At 33.7% G+C, this 16,784-nt stretch overlaps 2 protein-coding genes and 1 long non-coding RNA gene across 4 annotated transcripts; 1 reads left to right on the top strand and 2 right to left on the bottom strand.

Moving 5' to 3' along the window:
* Positions 1-61: 61 nt before the first annotated feature.
* On the bottom strand, positions 62-860 carry LOC139986632 (uncharacterized). Its single transcript, XR_011799688.1, has 3 exons — positions 547-860; positions 368-448; positions 62-281 (listed from the first exon to the last, which is right to left on the bottom strand). It is a non-coding gene; the product is annotated as an uncharacterized lncRNA (long non-coding RNA).
* On the top strand, positions 828-6,300 carry LOC139986630 (uncharacterized). Its single transcript, XM_072002095.1, has 4 exons — positions 828-1,159; positions 1,882-2,136; positions 3,674-3,816; positions 4,299-6,300. The coding sequence occupies exons 1-4, from the start codon at positions 1,082-1,084 to the stop codon at positions 4,387-4,389; spliced, it is 567 nt and encodes a 188-aa protein (XP_071858196.1). The 5' UTR covers positions 828-1,081; the 3' UTR covers positions 4,390-6,300.
* Positions 5,059-16,656, bottom strand: LOC139986629 (uncharacterized). 2 transcript variants are annotated; one of them, XM_072002092.1, is made up of 6 exons: positions 16,358-16,656; positions 11,540-11,678; positions 11,016-11,213; positions 9,423-9,809; positions 6,018-6,299; positions 5,059-5,587 (listed from the first exon to the last, which is right to left on the bottom strand). In XM_072002092.1, exons 2-6 carry the CDS (start codon positions 11,621-11,623, stop codon positions 5,474-5,476), a joined length of 1,065 nt encoding a protein of 354 aa, XP_071858193.1. In that variant the 5' UTR covers positions 11,624-11,678; positions 16,358-16,656; the 3' UTR covers positions 5,059-5,473. The 2 variants fall into 2 exon arrangements, with proteins under 2 accessions (XP_071858193.1, XP_071858194.1); XM_072002093.1 differs by having other exon boundaries at positions 16,400-16,656.
* Between the last annotated feature and the right edge of the window lie 128 nt (positions 16,657-16,784).

The following is a 16,784-nucleotide window of genomic DNA, read 5'->3' as shown; positions in this document are numbered from 1 at the left end:
CTATCTTCGTCATTTGTAGAAATGAACACTTGTAGGAAACACTTTGAAGGCAGTGTTCCTATAATTTTTAATTTCTTTCCTCCACTTGTAATCAGCTGTTGATTTTCATTTCTCTATTTTACGTCTCTTTGCTCCTATCTTCTTTTCCCTGACTAAAAAATCAGGGTAATTTCATTTAACAAATAAACTCCGGGAGACGAGGGTATTTTAAATGCAGCGTATGTAACATTAGGAGTTGAATTGGTTCGATCCGAAGCCTTGAGTATTCATTTAAACGTCATCTGGAAGATATCGTCGTTGCTAGAAGATTTATTACGCATCACGTAGGATTAGATTGCTGGAATTTTTTTATGAATATATTACGTACATTATACGAACGATTGTCGTGATTATCATAGATAAAATTGGGACCAATCCGTAAATGTATGTAGAGGTTACGAGACATTTGCTACGAATATACGCTTAATGAAAAATTAGTATATAGCATGGATAGTATTCTTAAACGTACAATTAACGGTCGAGTTTTAATTAATCGTAGCTTATTACCGATCGTTTTTGGAAATCTTCGCAAAGTATCTTCTTTCAATAAATATCTTGCAACTAGCATATAGATTTACAGAGCCATTCCAAATTTTACTAATATAACTTGATAGTCGTGTTTCGCTACAGTGCCGCTAGAGTTTCAAAATGTCTTGTATCGCGCATAGAAAACTTTTAGAAATATTCGAATATTTTCATAAAACACTATACATGTGCTTTTATACTGGCCATATTGAAGCGTTTGACAAATGTTTCTTAGTCTCTTGTTTGATTTGGCTAACGTTATTCATACTTCATTCAAGATGGAAAGTCAAAATAGAACAGCACAGTGGGTTTGTGAAAGTCTACGTAAAACAGTATTTCGTATAGCAATTAAACGCTATGTGTACATGTAAAATCAGAATAGTCCTTGCTCGAGTTATGTGCTGCAGGACTTTCTCTCTCTACCTGTGACATAATCTTTTGAGCAGTTGGAGAGTCGGAACTGAACCGCACATTGAAAACTGGAGTAGTTTCGTTTATTATTACGTACAGTACAGACATGTCAGGAATCTGTTGCAATTTTACTACACTTCTGTTGGCCATTCTTTTGGTAACAACGTACACCACTTCTCTACAGGTAAACATTATTCTTTTATCTTTTGCTTGTTTACACTATTAGCGAATTGAAATGTTTTTAATCAAATTATTCGATACAGATTCGGACGATTATTTTTTCGTCTGACAAAGATGTACATAGCATGAAGACATAACCATAAAGATTTTCAATTGTACATAAGAAGTGGTGCATTGTAATATTTATGTATTAAAACAATAATATCTGTTTAAAAGTATAGCAAGTTAATGTACTTAGTAACTTTTATGAATGGAAAATTTGGGTCTTATACAAAAATATTCATATTTTTCGTATATTTTATAAAGTAAGTAAACCAAATTTAAAAGTAAAAGGTTATGAATAAAGATATAGTTGTATGTTTGGACCATTATCGAAAAATGCATAAAGCAATCAGTGATTAATTTTATGACGGGAAACAAGTCCTGAATTCATGTACAAACGTTTAGCATGTAACGTAACTACATTTTATTGAAGAAATTAATTTTATTTTAATTCTATTTACTAATTGTGCCAAAGCATTACCATGTGTTTTATTAAATAGAAAAAAGATGTTCTACATATTTATAAAAGTATCATTGCAATATACACATATAAATGATTTTTTAATACATAATTTCATTGATATTATGTCGTATATATTGCTGTATATTTTTATTACATAAATGAAGAAGAAGCAAGCACGATGAATTATTTTCATACCTGTTCATTCTGTTATACCTGTTTAGCATCGAATAGTGGTCGAAGATCTCGATTACAATCATTACAATGAACACCAAAATTTCCAACCAACGGTAAAGTTTGACAGACCAATTGTCGTGAAGGCTTTTGAGAAGCCAAAGAACCAACAAGATTTTAGCAAAATTCCTGGTATTCCGGGTGTAGACTTTCCTTTGTACCATACCGTACCTCCGACAAGTTTTTCCTGCGCACACGTTCCCTTCGTACCAGGAATGTACGCGAACGTGGAAACCGGTTGCCAGGTAATTTATTTAATTTCATCAATCGTTTTACAATTGATCATTGAAATACTTATATACACATATAACGCATTATGTAGACGGTGCCCGCGTAACGCGAGGGTCAATAGGCTTTCCACAACAAAGCCAGAGTCACCTTGGGTAACATAAATAGGACCATATATTGTCTTTTTTCGTTAGATTCTAGACGGCTATGAAAACAGAGCATTTTCGGATCTTTCTTCATCGTCGTATGTATACTCGACACGCTTAAAGTACAAAACATTTCTTGTCACATGCCGGCAGATAGCAGAAAATTGACTCGCGTTACGTAACACATTCTGTGTACTGTGTATGTATGGAGACTTTAAGTAAGACAGAAGAATTACTGTTGCAAAAAGCATATCTAAGGAATAAAGTAACTCTCTGTAGCGAAGAGATCATAGAAGAGATGGTTTTATCGATATTTTAGCGAAATTTAATATAGTTAAGTCGTAGTACTGTGATCAATAATAAACCGCGGATATTATGCAATTTCACATTTTTACAAACTTGCTAACAACATGGAATCCAAATACCTATTTATTTCACACACTAATATTATGACAAATATTTTACCTTCAATGTATTTTTTACATATTTTGCGCCCTTATGTTTCGTCAAAATGCACATAAAAATCCGCGGTCTGACGATCAATCGTACAAAGTATAAATCTTGCGAATAATAAAATCGATTTGAATCAGTCAAAGGATTTTAAATGACCTACTATCCACATATACATACGTACATACATATGAATAAGTTTTTTAGTACATGATAATTGATAATATAAAAGGTTTTATACGTACGAACGGTTTCAATGAATAAAAAAGTAATTTGTATAATATATTAGTTGGATTGGATAATTGTGCAGCGTGTCTCAAGAGTTTTTTATGTGTAAAATTGATGATTCAAGTCATCTAACAAATTGTTCAATTATCTATTTGTTCTTTTTCTTTGTACTTCTTATTCGCTAATGTATCTTGTTAAAAGTCACTTTTGACCGCAATATGTAGTTCCTGCAACAGTTACCCTGAAGGCAATTCTATCGTTTCTATCTAGCTATGCATTCACTTTTTAGCCTTGCCTTATACGTAATCAACTAAAATTTCTTTCTTGTTCAAGGCGGAAACACATCTTTTAGTTTGGTCCTAAAAACAGAACGAATATTGTAATATTTGCGTTTAATCCAATATTTGATTTTATTTCAATCATACGTGACATCATCCTTTTGTTCGTTCAAACTAAAGTTACTATTACCAGTGCATATGTTAAAAAGTACATAAAATATTAGTAGATATCAGGAAAGAAATATGATTGGATAGTTAGATTTAAAAAAAGAATTATGAAATTTTACGTGTAAAACTCTTAGGCATATCTTGCCTATGGGTAGAGCCTCGCTTATTCCAACTAATAGTTTATAATATTTTATCTTTGTAACGTGGTAATTCAAATGATACGTTTGTATTATACCATTACACTATAATACAAGAAACGCTAAGAAACTTTATTTACGTTTTAGGCATATCACATTTGTCACGATGGTCGCGAAGGTCATCAAGGTGCATCTTTTCTCTGTACTAATGGAACTCTTTTCAATCAACGGGAATTCGCTTGCGATTGGTGGTATAACGTGAATTGTGCTGATGCGCCAGCTTTGTATAGGTATAATCTTATATTTATTCTAATAAATATATTTGTGACGGTAAACGTTATAGATATTTACCTCAATGTGAAACGAACACAGATTAAAGCGAGGCTTAGTCAAACTAACTGACTGCTTATAATTTATTCTGATTTGAAGAAGTATAAAAAGTATAATGCCGTATTCTTCGGAGGATTGTCATTTTCACTTCTTTCGTATCCTCGATGCGTTATCTTTGTAAAAAAGAGTAGTCGAAGTATCCTCTGTCCTTGTCCTCTGAAACGGAATTGACTGGAATTCCGCGAAATTTTGTATTTTCCAAAAATCTATGATCCTAACAAAGCCAATTAACGCCAAATAAATCGTAGGAATCTGTCGTCGTATCAAAAATGCGGAAAAAATGTCGAAATTAAATGTTTCACAATTCTTACGCAATATTACATTTATCGTTTGCAATATTTTAATTTTAATTATTCAGATATTTTCATTTTGTTTGTTTTAGGTTAAATTTAGACCCTTTGAAGAACCCTTATATACCGGAAGAAAGAAAAGAGATAATTCGGAAGCAGAATATGAGAATCGTCGTGTATTAAAATTTCTAATCTATATGCTAAATATAATTTAATGCGTGCCAGTTGTACAAAGAATCACTAAATCTCTGCTGCACGATTTACATCTTTTAGTAGAGAAATGTTTCTCATAAATGTAATTATTATGGCTATGCGACGTTTTCTTGTATTTTGCTATAGAGATCTTTCTAACGCAAACGAGAAAACGGTGAAGTAAAGTACGAGACATCTTCCAAAATTTGTCACGAATAATTATCGCTTTAGGTCCGCCAGTGTTCTTTGTTACATCATACATACGTTTCCAGGATTCTTAGTAGACTGTAAATTATTTTCCTATAATTATATAAAACGCGTGAAATTTTTTAAAAGAAACACTTTCCTATGTTTAATATTACAATTGTTTTTATTTCACTCTCAGTTAACGCTTCGCCACGAAAAAACAAGTACAGAATATGATACGAATGACTGCTCTGAGCAGTATGACAATTTAGCTTGAATTAATCTTGCTGTGTTCTAAACTATACATATTTTCTTGCGCATCTTACACTATTATTTCCATATCGTGATATCGTAGATTGTAGATCATTAAACTCGTTTTCACGTCATTTAGGACACTGTATTTTAAAAAAGTGAATGGTAATATACATGCCAAGAACTGATTTTAAAAGAACTTTTCGTTTATCGTAACATGTGCATTCTTAAACTGTTCTTATATTCTCTCATTCTATGTAACAGTGAACATAATTTGGACGCTTGTAATAGAGATGGTATATCTACATTTTCTTCATCGTATTAGTTTCGCATATTAATCATAACCGGACTGCGGATATTTATACAAATTTATATTTTTATGAAAGCCGTTAAAGAAATGAGACCTGGAAAGCAGAAATTTGTTTCATCTACTAGGTATTATCGTAAGCGCTATATTTTCGACGTTTCACATATATTTGCGTATTATGTGTGTACCTTAAATTTCTCATAAATGCGTAAAAATCCACAGTCTGATTATAACGATTTATAATGGATATCTAAGTTATCATTACTTTTAATTCATTTATATCTATATTACTATTCTAAGATTATTGAAATTTCGATAGAATTAAATGAATTATTTACACTCTACTGTATTCCACCATTCACAACGTTTCTTTACGTTACTAAATGCTGTTCCCGATGGACAAAGCGAAGAAATTTTCGACCAACCAGAGCAGTTGTGGAAAACCTAGAAACAAAGAATCATCCGAATAATGTACAGTAATCCGAGTAATGAAAAAATACATACGAGTATCAAATGATTCTTTATAAAGAAATAAGGGAGGGAAATAGAATATTTTTTTTTCTGAAGCTTATTTTTTAGAGAAAATCGAGTTTGAAAGGAGAATGTAAAAAAATTATCATTTTTGGAGCCACCTGTGAACGAGATATTCTTGCAGGACATTTAAGAGCATCTCACAAGAAACAAAAAATGTTTTTTTTTTAATCAAGATTAAATGTAACGAAAGGATAAACGTTTAAATTAATGTTTCTCGAAAACGAAGCCTCATGCAAGAAAATGTATTATCTTCTTATTCTTTCGTAACAGCGAAATCTATTAAACCTTAACTTGGAAAGGAAATTTTCGGAACGAAAAGCGTAACGAGCTATGTACTCACTTGACACTTAGTTTCAACATCGGCAAACATGCCTCTCCTACCATTGCACGTGAAACCAGTTTCTGGAATTTTGGTAAGATTCGTGTACCGAGAAATTGTATCGTCAGTATTCAGCTTGACATTTTGGTACGATGTTGCTTTCGGATTTATTTCGATGTTTTGCAGTTCCTGCTTTCGAATACGAGGAGAAAAGTTTTGGTTTCTATTTGCAGCATGAGATCCCACGTGTCTCGAAGATCGCTCATGAAACTTATTCAAAAATCCCTGATAATCGGCAATGATCTGAAAATAAAGAGACGGTTTTTTGTACATTTTCGAAACTGAAACATTGTCTGATATTCATCTGGAAACAAATTACGAGTTTATGGATATGAGATACGACAGACACTTTGAACAGTTTCTTTAGTCATTTATAATTGTGAATAAACTATGTACGCAGGACGTGTTGCTCATTCGCTGCAACAATGATATAACTCAAAATTTGCAGTTTCTGAGTTATTATCTTACGTTGAGTCGAACCCTATAAGTGAGCCATCAACACTTGCCACATAAGAAGACTTGTGTCGCTGTTGGGTTTTTACGTTTGCTCCTATTGTTTTGGTTTTAAAAAGAGTGTCGCATCTTGTACTGTCACGATATTGCTGTAAAGATAATGAAAGCATTTTTCTTCTCTTTTATCATTAATAACATGATATTTCAACTTACAACTTTATCTATGAAATAATACTAATCTATAATATAATACTAATACTAATATATATAATACTAATATATAATACTAACCTATAAAATAATAATAATATGGCTACTGTTAAAATTATTTTAAACGATAACGACGCATCTTGTACTGTCACGATATTGCTGTAAAGATAATGAAAGAATTTTTCTTCTCTTTTATCATTAATAACATGATATTTCAACTTACAACTTTATCTATGAAATAATACTAATCTATAATATAATACTAATACTAATATATAATACTAATATATAATACTAACCTATAAAATAATAATAATATGGCTACTGTTAAAATTATTTTAAACGATAACGACATAACAATAAATAAATCTTGATCATTGAGAGTCATAGCTCAGAATGGAGGTAGCTTTAAGGATACATGCGAATTTATTGAACTGAACAAGAATAAAATGTTTTTGCGCAAGTTCTTCTATTCGTTATATCAACTTACATGTTTCTGCCATTTCATTGTGATGTTCTGATAAAATTATAACGATCCTAAACGTTCAAACTCTTTTTCCCTAAAATCATGATTTTTTAATTTACCTCGTTCTTGCGCTAAACGAGCGATACGTTGATATAACGTTTCTTAGTCCTTCTAATGTGTACATTCATCTCGTGACATATGAATATGCGTTTATTAGCCACCCTGTACGTTTAACTCTATTACGAGTAGAAGAGGAAATTACGTAAGAGAGAGCGTTTTAGACATATCGATATATGCAACGCTAGTGAGAGTAACGTGACTTAACTACTGTTACTGTGAAAGATGCTCATGAGATTCTTGCTTGAAATCTGTTAAGAAAGGAAGAGGCGTAATAGTATGTTATTGGTGCTTCGCTCGTAATTTGCATACCGCGAGTGCAGGTGAGCGTGCACCAGCGAATGTACTACCGACTACAGTTTCATTCGCGTTTCAAATCCAAGATAACTAGATGATCTATCTTCTCGTAGCAGGTAATCCTAGAAAATTGTGGTTGGTTTCAACGAAGTAGGCAAACTAGAATCTCGTGTGTCGATATGCGTTCTTCTTTCACAAATTGTGGTTTTGCACTCGAGTTGGTCGAAAAAGATATATCACACACGCACACATATACGTCTTATACAGCCTATAGGCGACCATTATAAATTTTATGATCTCTCATTTTATTCCCTGTTAAAACGCGTAAACGCTGACTAGCTTCAATTTGCCACTTCTAATTCAATATTTCTATGAATTCAATCGTTTATCGAATTATGCGGGGAAATCATGTAAGATATTTAACTCTTTCTTTTCTTTCCGTGATATGTTAGATAACTTAATGTATCGTCAAATTATTGGTATTACGGTAGAACTGCATTTATATGAACCGCATCTATCTGAATAAAACTTTAGTCAATGACCGATCGAGGGACAATTCGCATAACAGAGGCTCGTTCCTGTTACGTCGCGAGGCTTAGTATGGATCGTGTTTCTAACCGTCTCTCGCGTCCTCCAGCGTCATATACGAATCGTCTCTCTTCCCGACGGGGCATACAATATATCGACGAATGCATGGTTGCCGTCCCGCCGCGAGTTTCAGAAACGTCGATTTCGGTCCGTTCTTTATTTTCACAAAGAAGTCGGCATACGTGAACATCGGCGCGAGCGGTGGCGTGATCCGAGCGCGGTGGGAGTTGTCTCCCCGAGAGGACAAGGAATTTATCCAAGGGCAGTCAGTCTCAGTTCAAAATTCATATTGCATATATCGAAAGCCCTGACGAATAAAATCGCTAGTCTAACGAATATCGAAAAATATCGAAAGTCAAGTTCTCGGTGCTCTACCCATCAAATCGATCAACCTTCGGGTCAATCGATTATTGTACTTTCCGGCATGATGAAGTCAAACAATATCTGTCGACGCAATAAGTATTGTAGGCTGGTTAAATAAATAGATATAGATTATATAATTGTGGATCTTATTGCATCTATGGATTATTAACCGGTATCTGACTTGACGTGATCTGACTAAACTGTTATTAGTTGAATTCATTTATCTGAACGTGAGCTCCTATTACGTGAACAATAACAGATACTTAGTGGGGACAATCGCTGAGCTCCTATTATATAAACTATTTGTTCCCCGACAAATCCAGGCAAACGAAATTACACCGTAATTTCTCTCCTGATATTAATTATACAAAGTAAATCTCATTCGCAGTTCGAACTATTTGTACCAATTAGTAGATCGCAGAACGTACACAAATGTCCAAATATTAATAAATGTCTCGGATTTTCGTCGAATAGATAATTATGCACAAAAGGGGGCCTCATCTCCGATTTTGTTAAATTTGAAATACGTTGTGAGGAGAGGGTCTCGAGTAACATGCATTTTGTCCGAGATGCGGAGTGATCATGGTTCAAAAGTTACGACACATTACAAGAAAAAAATGATACCTGTTAGATCACATTTAGTCTAATATGAACGATTAAAATTGAAATTGCATACGCATTTGCACAGGATTGCGAATTAGATTCCATGGGTGGCTGGAAATTGAGATCTCTTTTTGTGCATAATTACCGTAGAATAAGCAATATAATATTTCAATCGTGCCCTCTTATACGAAGCAACAGATACAGAGATAGTGCTGTGTTTGAATAATGGTGACCAACTATACGTAAAAGTAGACGCATAGAATATATACCTGGTGAGAGTTGAAAAGCGCTATGTTGTTGAGAATATAATCGTCGAACGGTTGGTAAATAGAATCCCACTCGTAGCGAATATTCCAAGTTGGTGTAAAAGTTTCTTCTAATAAATTGGCATTAGCAGGAAGTACCAAAGGTGTTACGATAGGTTTATAAATTCCAGGTTTCGATGGTGGTACTATTGGTACAAATTGTCTGAAGCTCGTATAAGTTTGTGATTTGGAAAAATCCCGATGCTTGTTAAAGCGATTGTTCGTGTACTCGTGACCATTAAATCGCGAGTATGGCGTACGAATAATGTAAGTTGTGTCAATCGCTTTCGCACGGTTGTAATGAAATCTACCTTCGGGTGGAACATATCGCCCGTCCGGTGTCAGATATACCTGCAAAGACAGAAAGATGCTCTTCAATTAATTTCCATTTAATTAACGAGGTGAATATTAGACGTGTTGGTTGGTTTATTAAAGAGACGAGTGATAAAATTGTAATAGCTACTCGGCCACCTGACTCGCTATAATGACTTTCCTAGAGAGCACGTTCGTCTATTTGTATCGACCAATGTCATTATAAGAAGTTCGAACGTAACTCGGGTTGACGATTACAAGTAACGACGATAATATTTTGTCCGGAGTTCGTTTACCTTTGAATCTGGCAAACCAAAACAATGTTGGTATTTCAAGGCACAATAATACGAGTCTCTCCCTATTCATACTTCAAAATTTTTCAAACTTTCTTAACCTTTTCGCTTCGGCAGTCCAGTCCGTCAAAGTACTGTCAGTGAACGGAAGCGCGCGCCAGAAATGCGCACAGTGTGCGTGGTTACTGTATATACGTTTTTCTAAGTCTTAAATAACAATAATTCTTGTAAGAACCGTATATGAAATATCGTTTCACTGTCAATGGATTTAACAGATTTTTTAGCACGAAACAGTATACGATCGTTTGGATGTTTGAAATTTTATTGTTGTCGTTTCAACAATGAGTAGCTTTTAAGAAGTGATTAATCCAATATATCAATAAAATCAACAGAAAATGTTCTGCCGATAACGAAAAAATATATTATTGACTATAGATGGCATTCGTGTATACTAGATATATGGGGTGCCGAATCCAGGATTCGTCGCGTGGTCGCCGCCTATATGTAGCGCTCGTACCCACAGGTCATCTCGCGGACGCCGCCTATAAGCGACACCCGAAGCGAAAGAATTAAACTAAGCATTTTAAAACTAAGCTCCAAGTATCATAATACTTTTTTATAGAGAATCAAAAACTGCATCGAACAGTATATAAAAAAGTGTACAGTTTCATTTAGAAAAACGAAGATCTCGAAACGTCTCTACCTAGACAAATCTGGTAGTCATCGTAAAACATTTTCCGCGAAACAGAACATATTTTGTTTGAAACATTTTTCCGAATACTGTATAATTTAGAAGATATTTGTGTGGATTATCTCGATTCGAATAAAGCAGCCTGTATAATATTTAGCATATAATAGAGTGCAAAGACTGTTGAAATTTATTTAAAACGTCAAAAATACCATTGACTTGGAAAGTGTTTAACCTACATTTTGTGTATTAACCTGTACATACCTTTATTACTTCTGGCATCGTTTGAACATGCTGAGTATGTTTGTGCACACTTCGGGCATCCAAGACCACTCCATCAGGTACTGTAATACCTTCTTTGTTTAATCGATTTAACGCTAAACGATCAGTCCTAAAAGCTTCTTCTGGAATTTTACCCCCTAATGCTGGTAACACTTGTTCTCTAAATATTTGTCTTTTCCGCTGTAATCATAAAAATTTGTTTGCATGTTAATATTACAAAAATATAGTTTCTAAGATATTTTACTTCAAAATTACGCCGTGAAAAATACAATTTAAATATAAACGATGTTACTATAAGGTTAGTTTGTGATCGTCTTTAGAGTAATACATTTATACATTAAACAAGTATTGGACTGATATAACATTTTTATAAAAAAAAGTTTTATGTACGTATGTAATATTTTCTAATATTTGTAGTATAGATACCAAGAGTAATATACGATTACCGATAGACTAGTTATATTACCATTTGTAATTAAAACTAATATCGTGTCTGTGTATCTTACCTTTTCTGCAACAACGCATATCATTAGAAACGTGGCGGTAAGTATTAAACGAAACCAATTTTCTTTCTCGATTATTGTCTTCATTCTAATGGAAAATTGGTTGATTTTTTACATAATCAGAAACATTCGATTCAATTTCCTAAAATATTAAAAAAAAAACATTTTTTTTATCGATACATAATTATGAAACTCTACTTGTTACTTAATTATAGTTGAGTACACTGCCATTCCAGCTATTGATATGTATTACTTTGATAACAAAATTTATGAAAGTCATCAAAAATGACATCACACATGCAGTAGAAGTAAATGTATTAGTACGTATAGAGGATACCTAAGCTAAAAAGGATTATCCAACTATCTACCTTGTGTAATGTTGCGTGTAAAAACTTCTCAAGACAAAACTATGCTACTTCGAGGGACACGTGAATCGATGAGAAGAATCTTTCCTCAAGTTCGTTTCTTTCGGAAGATTTCAAGGTCATCGGTTTTATTTCTAAAATAAAGATCTACGTATTTACTTGTCCGGTGGATGTGATTTTCTATTCTCTATACAAAAGTAGCAAGGTACCTACGTTGGAAAGTGCGTAGTTTAGAAGATATTTCGATTTTAATTTCATGAAATGTAGCGGATGAAAGACAAACAAGACATAAACGCAAAAGCATCACTTTGCATTCTTCTTTGTCTATGGTACGCCAAGTTTTACAAAATTAAAGTTAAGATATCCTTTAAACCAAGCATAAACTAAGCATTTTCAGACACAAGTGCTTTGATACTGTTGTATGGAAAATAGAAAATCGCGTTAATTGGTAATTAGAAGAACATAGAATTAGACGACCTTGAGAAAAAAGATTCTTTCCACTGTTTCCAATGTCCTTAGACCAATACAATGATTCTATAAAATTTAAACTACGTATAAAGTCGTGTACTTATTATTATTAAATTCTGTAAATTACGATTATTATTAAATTCTGTAAATTACGATTATTATTAAAGTCTGTAAACATATCTTGAATAGATCGTCGACCGCGATGTAGACTGTTACATCAACCTGTAGTAAACGCGATAATAAACAGCAAGTATTATTTTATTAAAATGTATAATAAATAAATAATAGTAAAATATATTACTTTATATTAACAGAAATTGAGATATTTCAATATGAGTTTCCGATATGATTAACATCCGCTTCAGTATATTTCTACGAACGGTGGACGTACCATTTGCTACTCATAAGTAGTATGAGTATTGTCGAGAAATCTTCAATTTAACGCGCAATGTTTGTTTCAAAGAGCATCGTAAGATACCTTTATACGTACGTTTAACAGAATTAAAATTTAGTTAGGCGTGTTAATTTTAACGTGGCTGTTATTAAACTTGAAAGGGGCAAGATTTTAGAGAAAGCTTCAACTTTCAACGAAGGAACATTACGAGATCCGTGCTTATGAAAGAAGAAAGTTTTACATAAAGGATAACCGATTGCTCGGAACGATATTCGTGGTTAGAGAATGACTTTCACTCTTCAATGGCATAGATAATCGACAATGATGACGAAGATTAAATTTTCTATCTGCAAGATTGTTGCAAATATCCAAGATCGATCGTGCGCAAATTTTATATCACTCTTTCTCATAAACTAAATTATACTAATTGCAAATCGATCATCAACTGTAGTTTACTATCATATATTGGGTTGACAACTAAGTGATTGCCATTACCACCTAATGACAAAATCAGCAATCACTTAGTTGCCAAACTAATAGGACAAACCTCACACTAAAATGATGGAAAAATTTGTCAAATTAAACGAAATTGAGCTTGGAACAATGCACGAGGTAATTACGCAAAAGAGGAAACCTCGATTCTAACGACCTTGAGCTTGAAATATACATGGTAGAGGGGAAGGGCACGAGTGACATATTTCATTGTCCGAAGCGTGAGATAGTCATGGTTCATAAGTTATGACAAACGGCAAATGGTACTTGTTACGTACATTTACTTCGATTTGAAATTGAATCTGCATTTGCATAGGATTGCGATCCTAGTAGCGCTAGATTCCCAACTCCTGCACCACAATCGTCTTACGCGCACGTCTCGGACAAAGCGCACGTTACTCGGGACCCTCTTGTCTACAACATATCGGAAAGCCAACAACATTAGAATTGAATTAAAAATAGACGAGTAGCGGATTAAGGAATTTTTACTGGTGAGAACGAGGACAGAGCGAAATGGGCACAACGTGCACTTGTCATTCCTTCGCACAATTTGTAGTAACATGGTTTCTTTCTAGACGTTTTCTGCGAATATTCTAGAGACGTTCTAAAGTTTCCTATGCACCAGCTAGCACGCTCGCTGAGCGTGCAAGTCGTAAATAGCTTAGCCAATGTACATTAGCGACGCATTATGTATATAATCGACAAGTTTTTCAGAATGTGACGTAATTTCTTTATATTCTATTACTAGAAACTATTATTATTAACAGAAATTGGATTATCCAAACAATTTGTCCCCCTATTGTTATTAGTTCGAATATGGGAGGTTCTACTGTAATTATTCTGGCTACGGAAGATACTGATTCGAAGCAAAGCGAAGGAATTGAACACTGCTCCGGTACATTCTAGTGGATTTCTTGCTACAGAGTTGAAGAATAATTGAATTACTTTTGCACTTGGGAACTGGATCAGCTGCAGGAAGCAAAAAAAAGGTGAAAGTTTCCTTCACAACGTAGTATTCTTATCTTTTATCAATTGCACCTTGAACGAAGTTGACACAAAGAAATTCAAAGGCCAATTAAAAATAGAACGAGGAACAGCAAAATCGAGAAACTACATACATATAATCCTTCAGATTCTAGTATAATTATAGTTAAAATATACATTTTGCTTTATTATGTTTTTCAGTATGTGCAATGTATGGTTATTTAATGTAGGCACTCGATTAGATGTAGGCGCTGAGTAACTTTCATGCGTGTACCTTTATACATGTATAGAGGCGTATATGTTCGATTTGCGCAACGAAATGATCACGTGCAAAGTTTATTAAAAGAAATAAATTCAGTTTTCTTCTTCTTCTTTAAAAATATCGAAAGGTCAACTATCGAACTTCCTATAATAATCTTTAGCAAATTTTGGAATCTTAGGATTCAACGATTATTAGTAGCAGTAATTAGACGAACATTGTTCGATTTAATTTATTCTTCAATGATACGATATTATTCTATGCAATTTTTATGAAATTTAACGACGACATTATAAAAAATAGAATTATTTTCCTTTATGCGTCATTAACTTTTACACTTTTTCAAATTTCAAAATTTCGCATGCGCCATGAAATAGAAGATAAACTTATAAATAAATACGACCGATTTTTAACATCTGGCTACTGCTTTGTACAAATCATCATATTCTTCGTAGACCGCACTGTGGTACCACCAAACGTCATTTTCTTCGTTTATATCGTTCACGAATGTACCCGCAATATTTTCCTAATTTATTAAGGAACATCGTATGCTAGAGAAAGTCTTCGTTTCAATTGAACGGATGATTTTGTATTTTTGGTCGAGTTAGTGAAAGTAGCTTCGTCTTTAACGCTATTAAGGTCGCCTATTCCTTTAATTAATTACGAAATACCATCGCTTCTCAAAGTGAATGAAACACGTTAGCAAATTGTTAAACATTGCGATAAGCAATATGTACATCGTACGATGTCGTACTATATGTATTTTTCATAAATATCTAAGTTTATCCTATCATTTTAGTACTTTTACGTTTTCGTTATTCGTCGTACGCGCGAATTAATCGATGGCCAACTTAAAATTAAGCCAACCGTGTTAGGAGAAGACGCGAGGAGAAGGATAAAGAAACGCTAGAAACGTAAAAGGAACAAATAAATGCTTGGGAATGAACAATTAATTTCAATACTGTTTCTTTTTATCTCCTCCCGCCGCCTTCTTCTCTTTAAAGTTACTTTTTAGAAAATATTCTTCGCAACTTTTTAGTTGTACAGAATAGGGAAAAATGTTCCGAGCGATGAAAGTTAATATGCATTGACAAAATAGGCATGCCATCCATTCCAAGGAAACTCAATTCAAAAATTTCTTTCACTCGAGAAGGCTACGCCCTGTGAACCATTTTACACGTGAAAAACTTCGGAGACAAGAACTTGTCACGCTTTATCGCGAACATTCTATATATCTCGTGTTATTATGTTATTTATGTGGTTACTTTGTTTTCTGAATTTTTTAACGTCGAAATATCGGTACTTTACAGAACAGTCATAATTACAGCAAATATACTTATAATTTTCTTTAGAACGTTCTTCGTCGTCTCGTTACCTAATCGAAGTCATTGTATCCCAGTTGAACGGAACTAGGAAACAGCATAATGCTACGTAGAAATCTCATCAAGTGTATAACACGGTAAAAAGCCAACGTCCGGCCTCTGCGTATTTCTTTATACTTTTCTTCCGAGCTTATGTTAATACGCATAGTATACGAGTAGTTTATACAGATTACAAGAAACTACACTTTCGTTACCTTCGATTTTTTATTTGACTCGTAATCGAGTCTCTTCAGAAGACAAATTGATTAACTCTACTTTTCGTTAATTTCTTAATCTCCCTACGCAAGTAGCGCGATTGATATTCGATTCTGCAGAAACAAATGACTTATTTTTATAGGTACAGTCATCGTGACAAGATAACATAAGTAAAAGTTATAAAATTGATCAATGTGACTGCTGAACCGCTTAACTATAACTTATTTATTTATTTATTTATTTATTTGTTTGTAAACACGAAAAAGAAGAGTCGGTACAAACCAAGTATAGAAAGTGCCGGTAAAATCTTGGAAGTGCATTTACCGGCTATTTAATTTGATCTTTGAAAACTTCACCATGAATGGCAACATGTAGTAATACACAAAACAGTTTGTCGAAAACTAAAAACGATATCGAGATTATCTGACCAGGTGCTATACTTTGTGAATTAAATCGTTGAACCGATGCATACACCACAACTTTCATATGTACACTGCAGCGATCGACGAAGAGACGAAGAGGCTGAACCAAGAATTCGAAGGGTTGTGAAGATGATACTGAACTCGCTTGTAAGAGTTCACCTGATGATATACCTGAGAGAACTGAAGCACGTGATTCGAGTTCAAAGTACTTTCACTGCTAGACTATAATAGTTCTGCAGCTTGTTCCTCTTCTTTCTCTTCTTCCTAATTCGCTTCTTTCTCACACT

This window comes from Bombus fervidus, chromosome 4, assembly GCF_041682495.2.
Source record: "Bombus fervidus isolate BK054 chromosome 4, iyBomFerv1, whole genome shotgun sequence".
NCBI lineage: Eukaryota > Metazoa > Arthropoda > Insecta > Hymenoptera > Apidae > Bombus > Bombus fervidus.
The sequence above is the reverse complement of the archived record's forward strand: the minus strand, read 5'-3'. Positions and strand labels throughout refer to the sequence as shown.

Bases quoted from the DNA above. Each gene is read 5' to 3' on its own strand.
- LOC139986630 (XM_072002095.1), top strand. From the start codon at position 1,082: ATGTCAGGAATCTGTTGCAATTTTACTACACTTCTGTTGGCCATTCTT. The intron at 1,160-1,881 runs GTAAACATTATT...ATACCTGTTTAG, and splicing joins CGTACACCACTTCTCTACAG to CATCGAATAGTGGTCGAAGA. The intron at 3,817-4,298 runs GTATAATCTTAT...TGTTTGTTTTAG, and splicing joins GATGCGCCAGCTTTGTATAG to GTTAAATTTAGACCCTTTGA.
- LOC139986629 (XM_072002092.1), bottom strand. From the start codon at position 11,623: ATGAAGACAATAATCGAGAAAGAAAATTGGTTTCGTTTAATACTTACC. The intron at 11,214-11,539 runs GTAAGATACACA...TTATGATTACAG, and splicing joins TATGCGTTGTTGCAGAAAAG to CGGAAAAGACAAATATTTAG. The intron at 6,300-9,422 runs GTATATATTCTA...CTTTATTTTCAG, and splicing joins CGCTTTTCAACTCTCACCAG to ATCATTGCCGATTATCAGGG.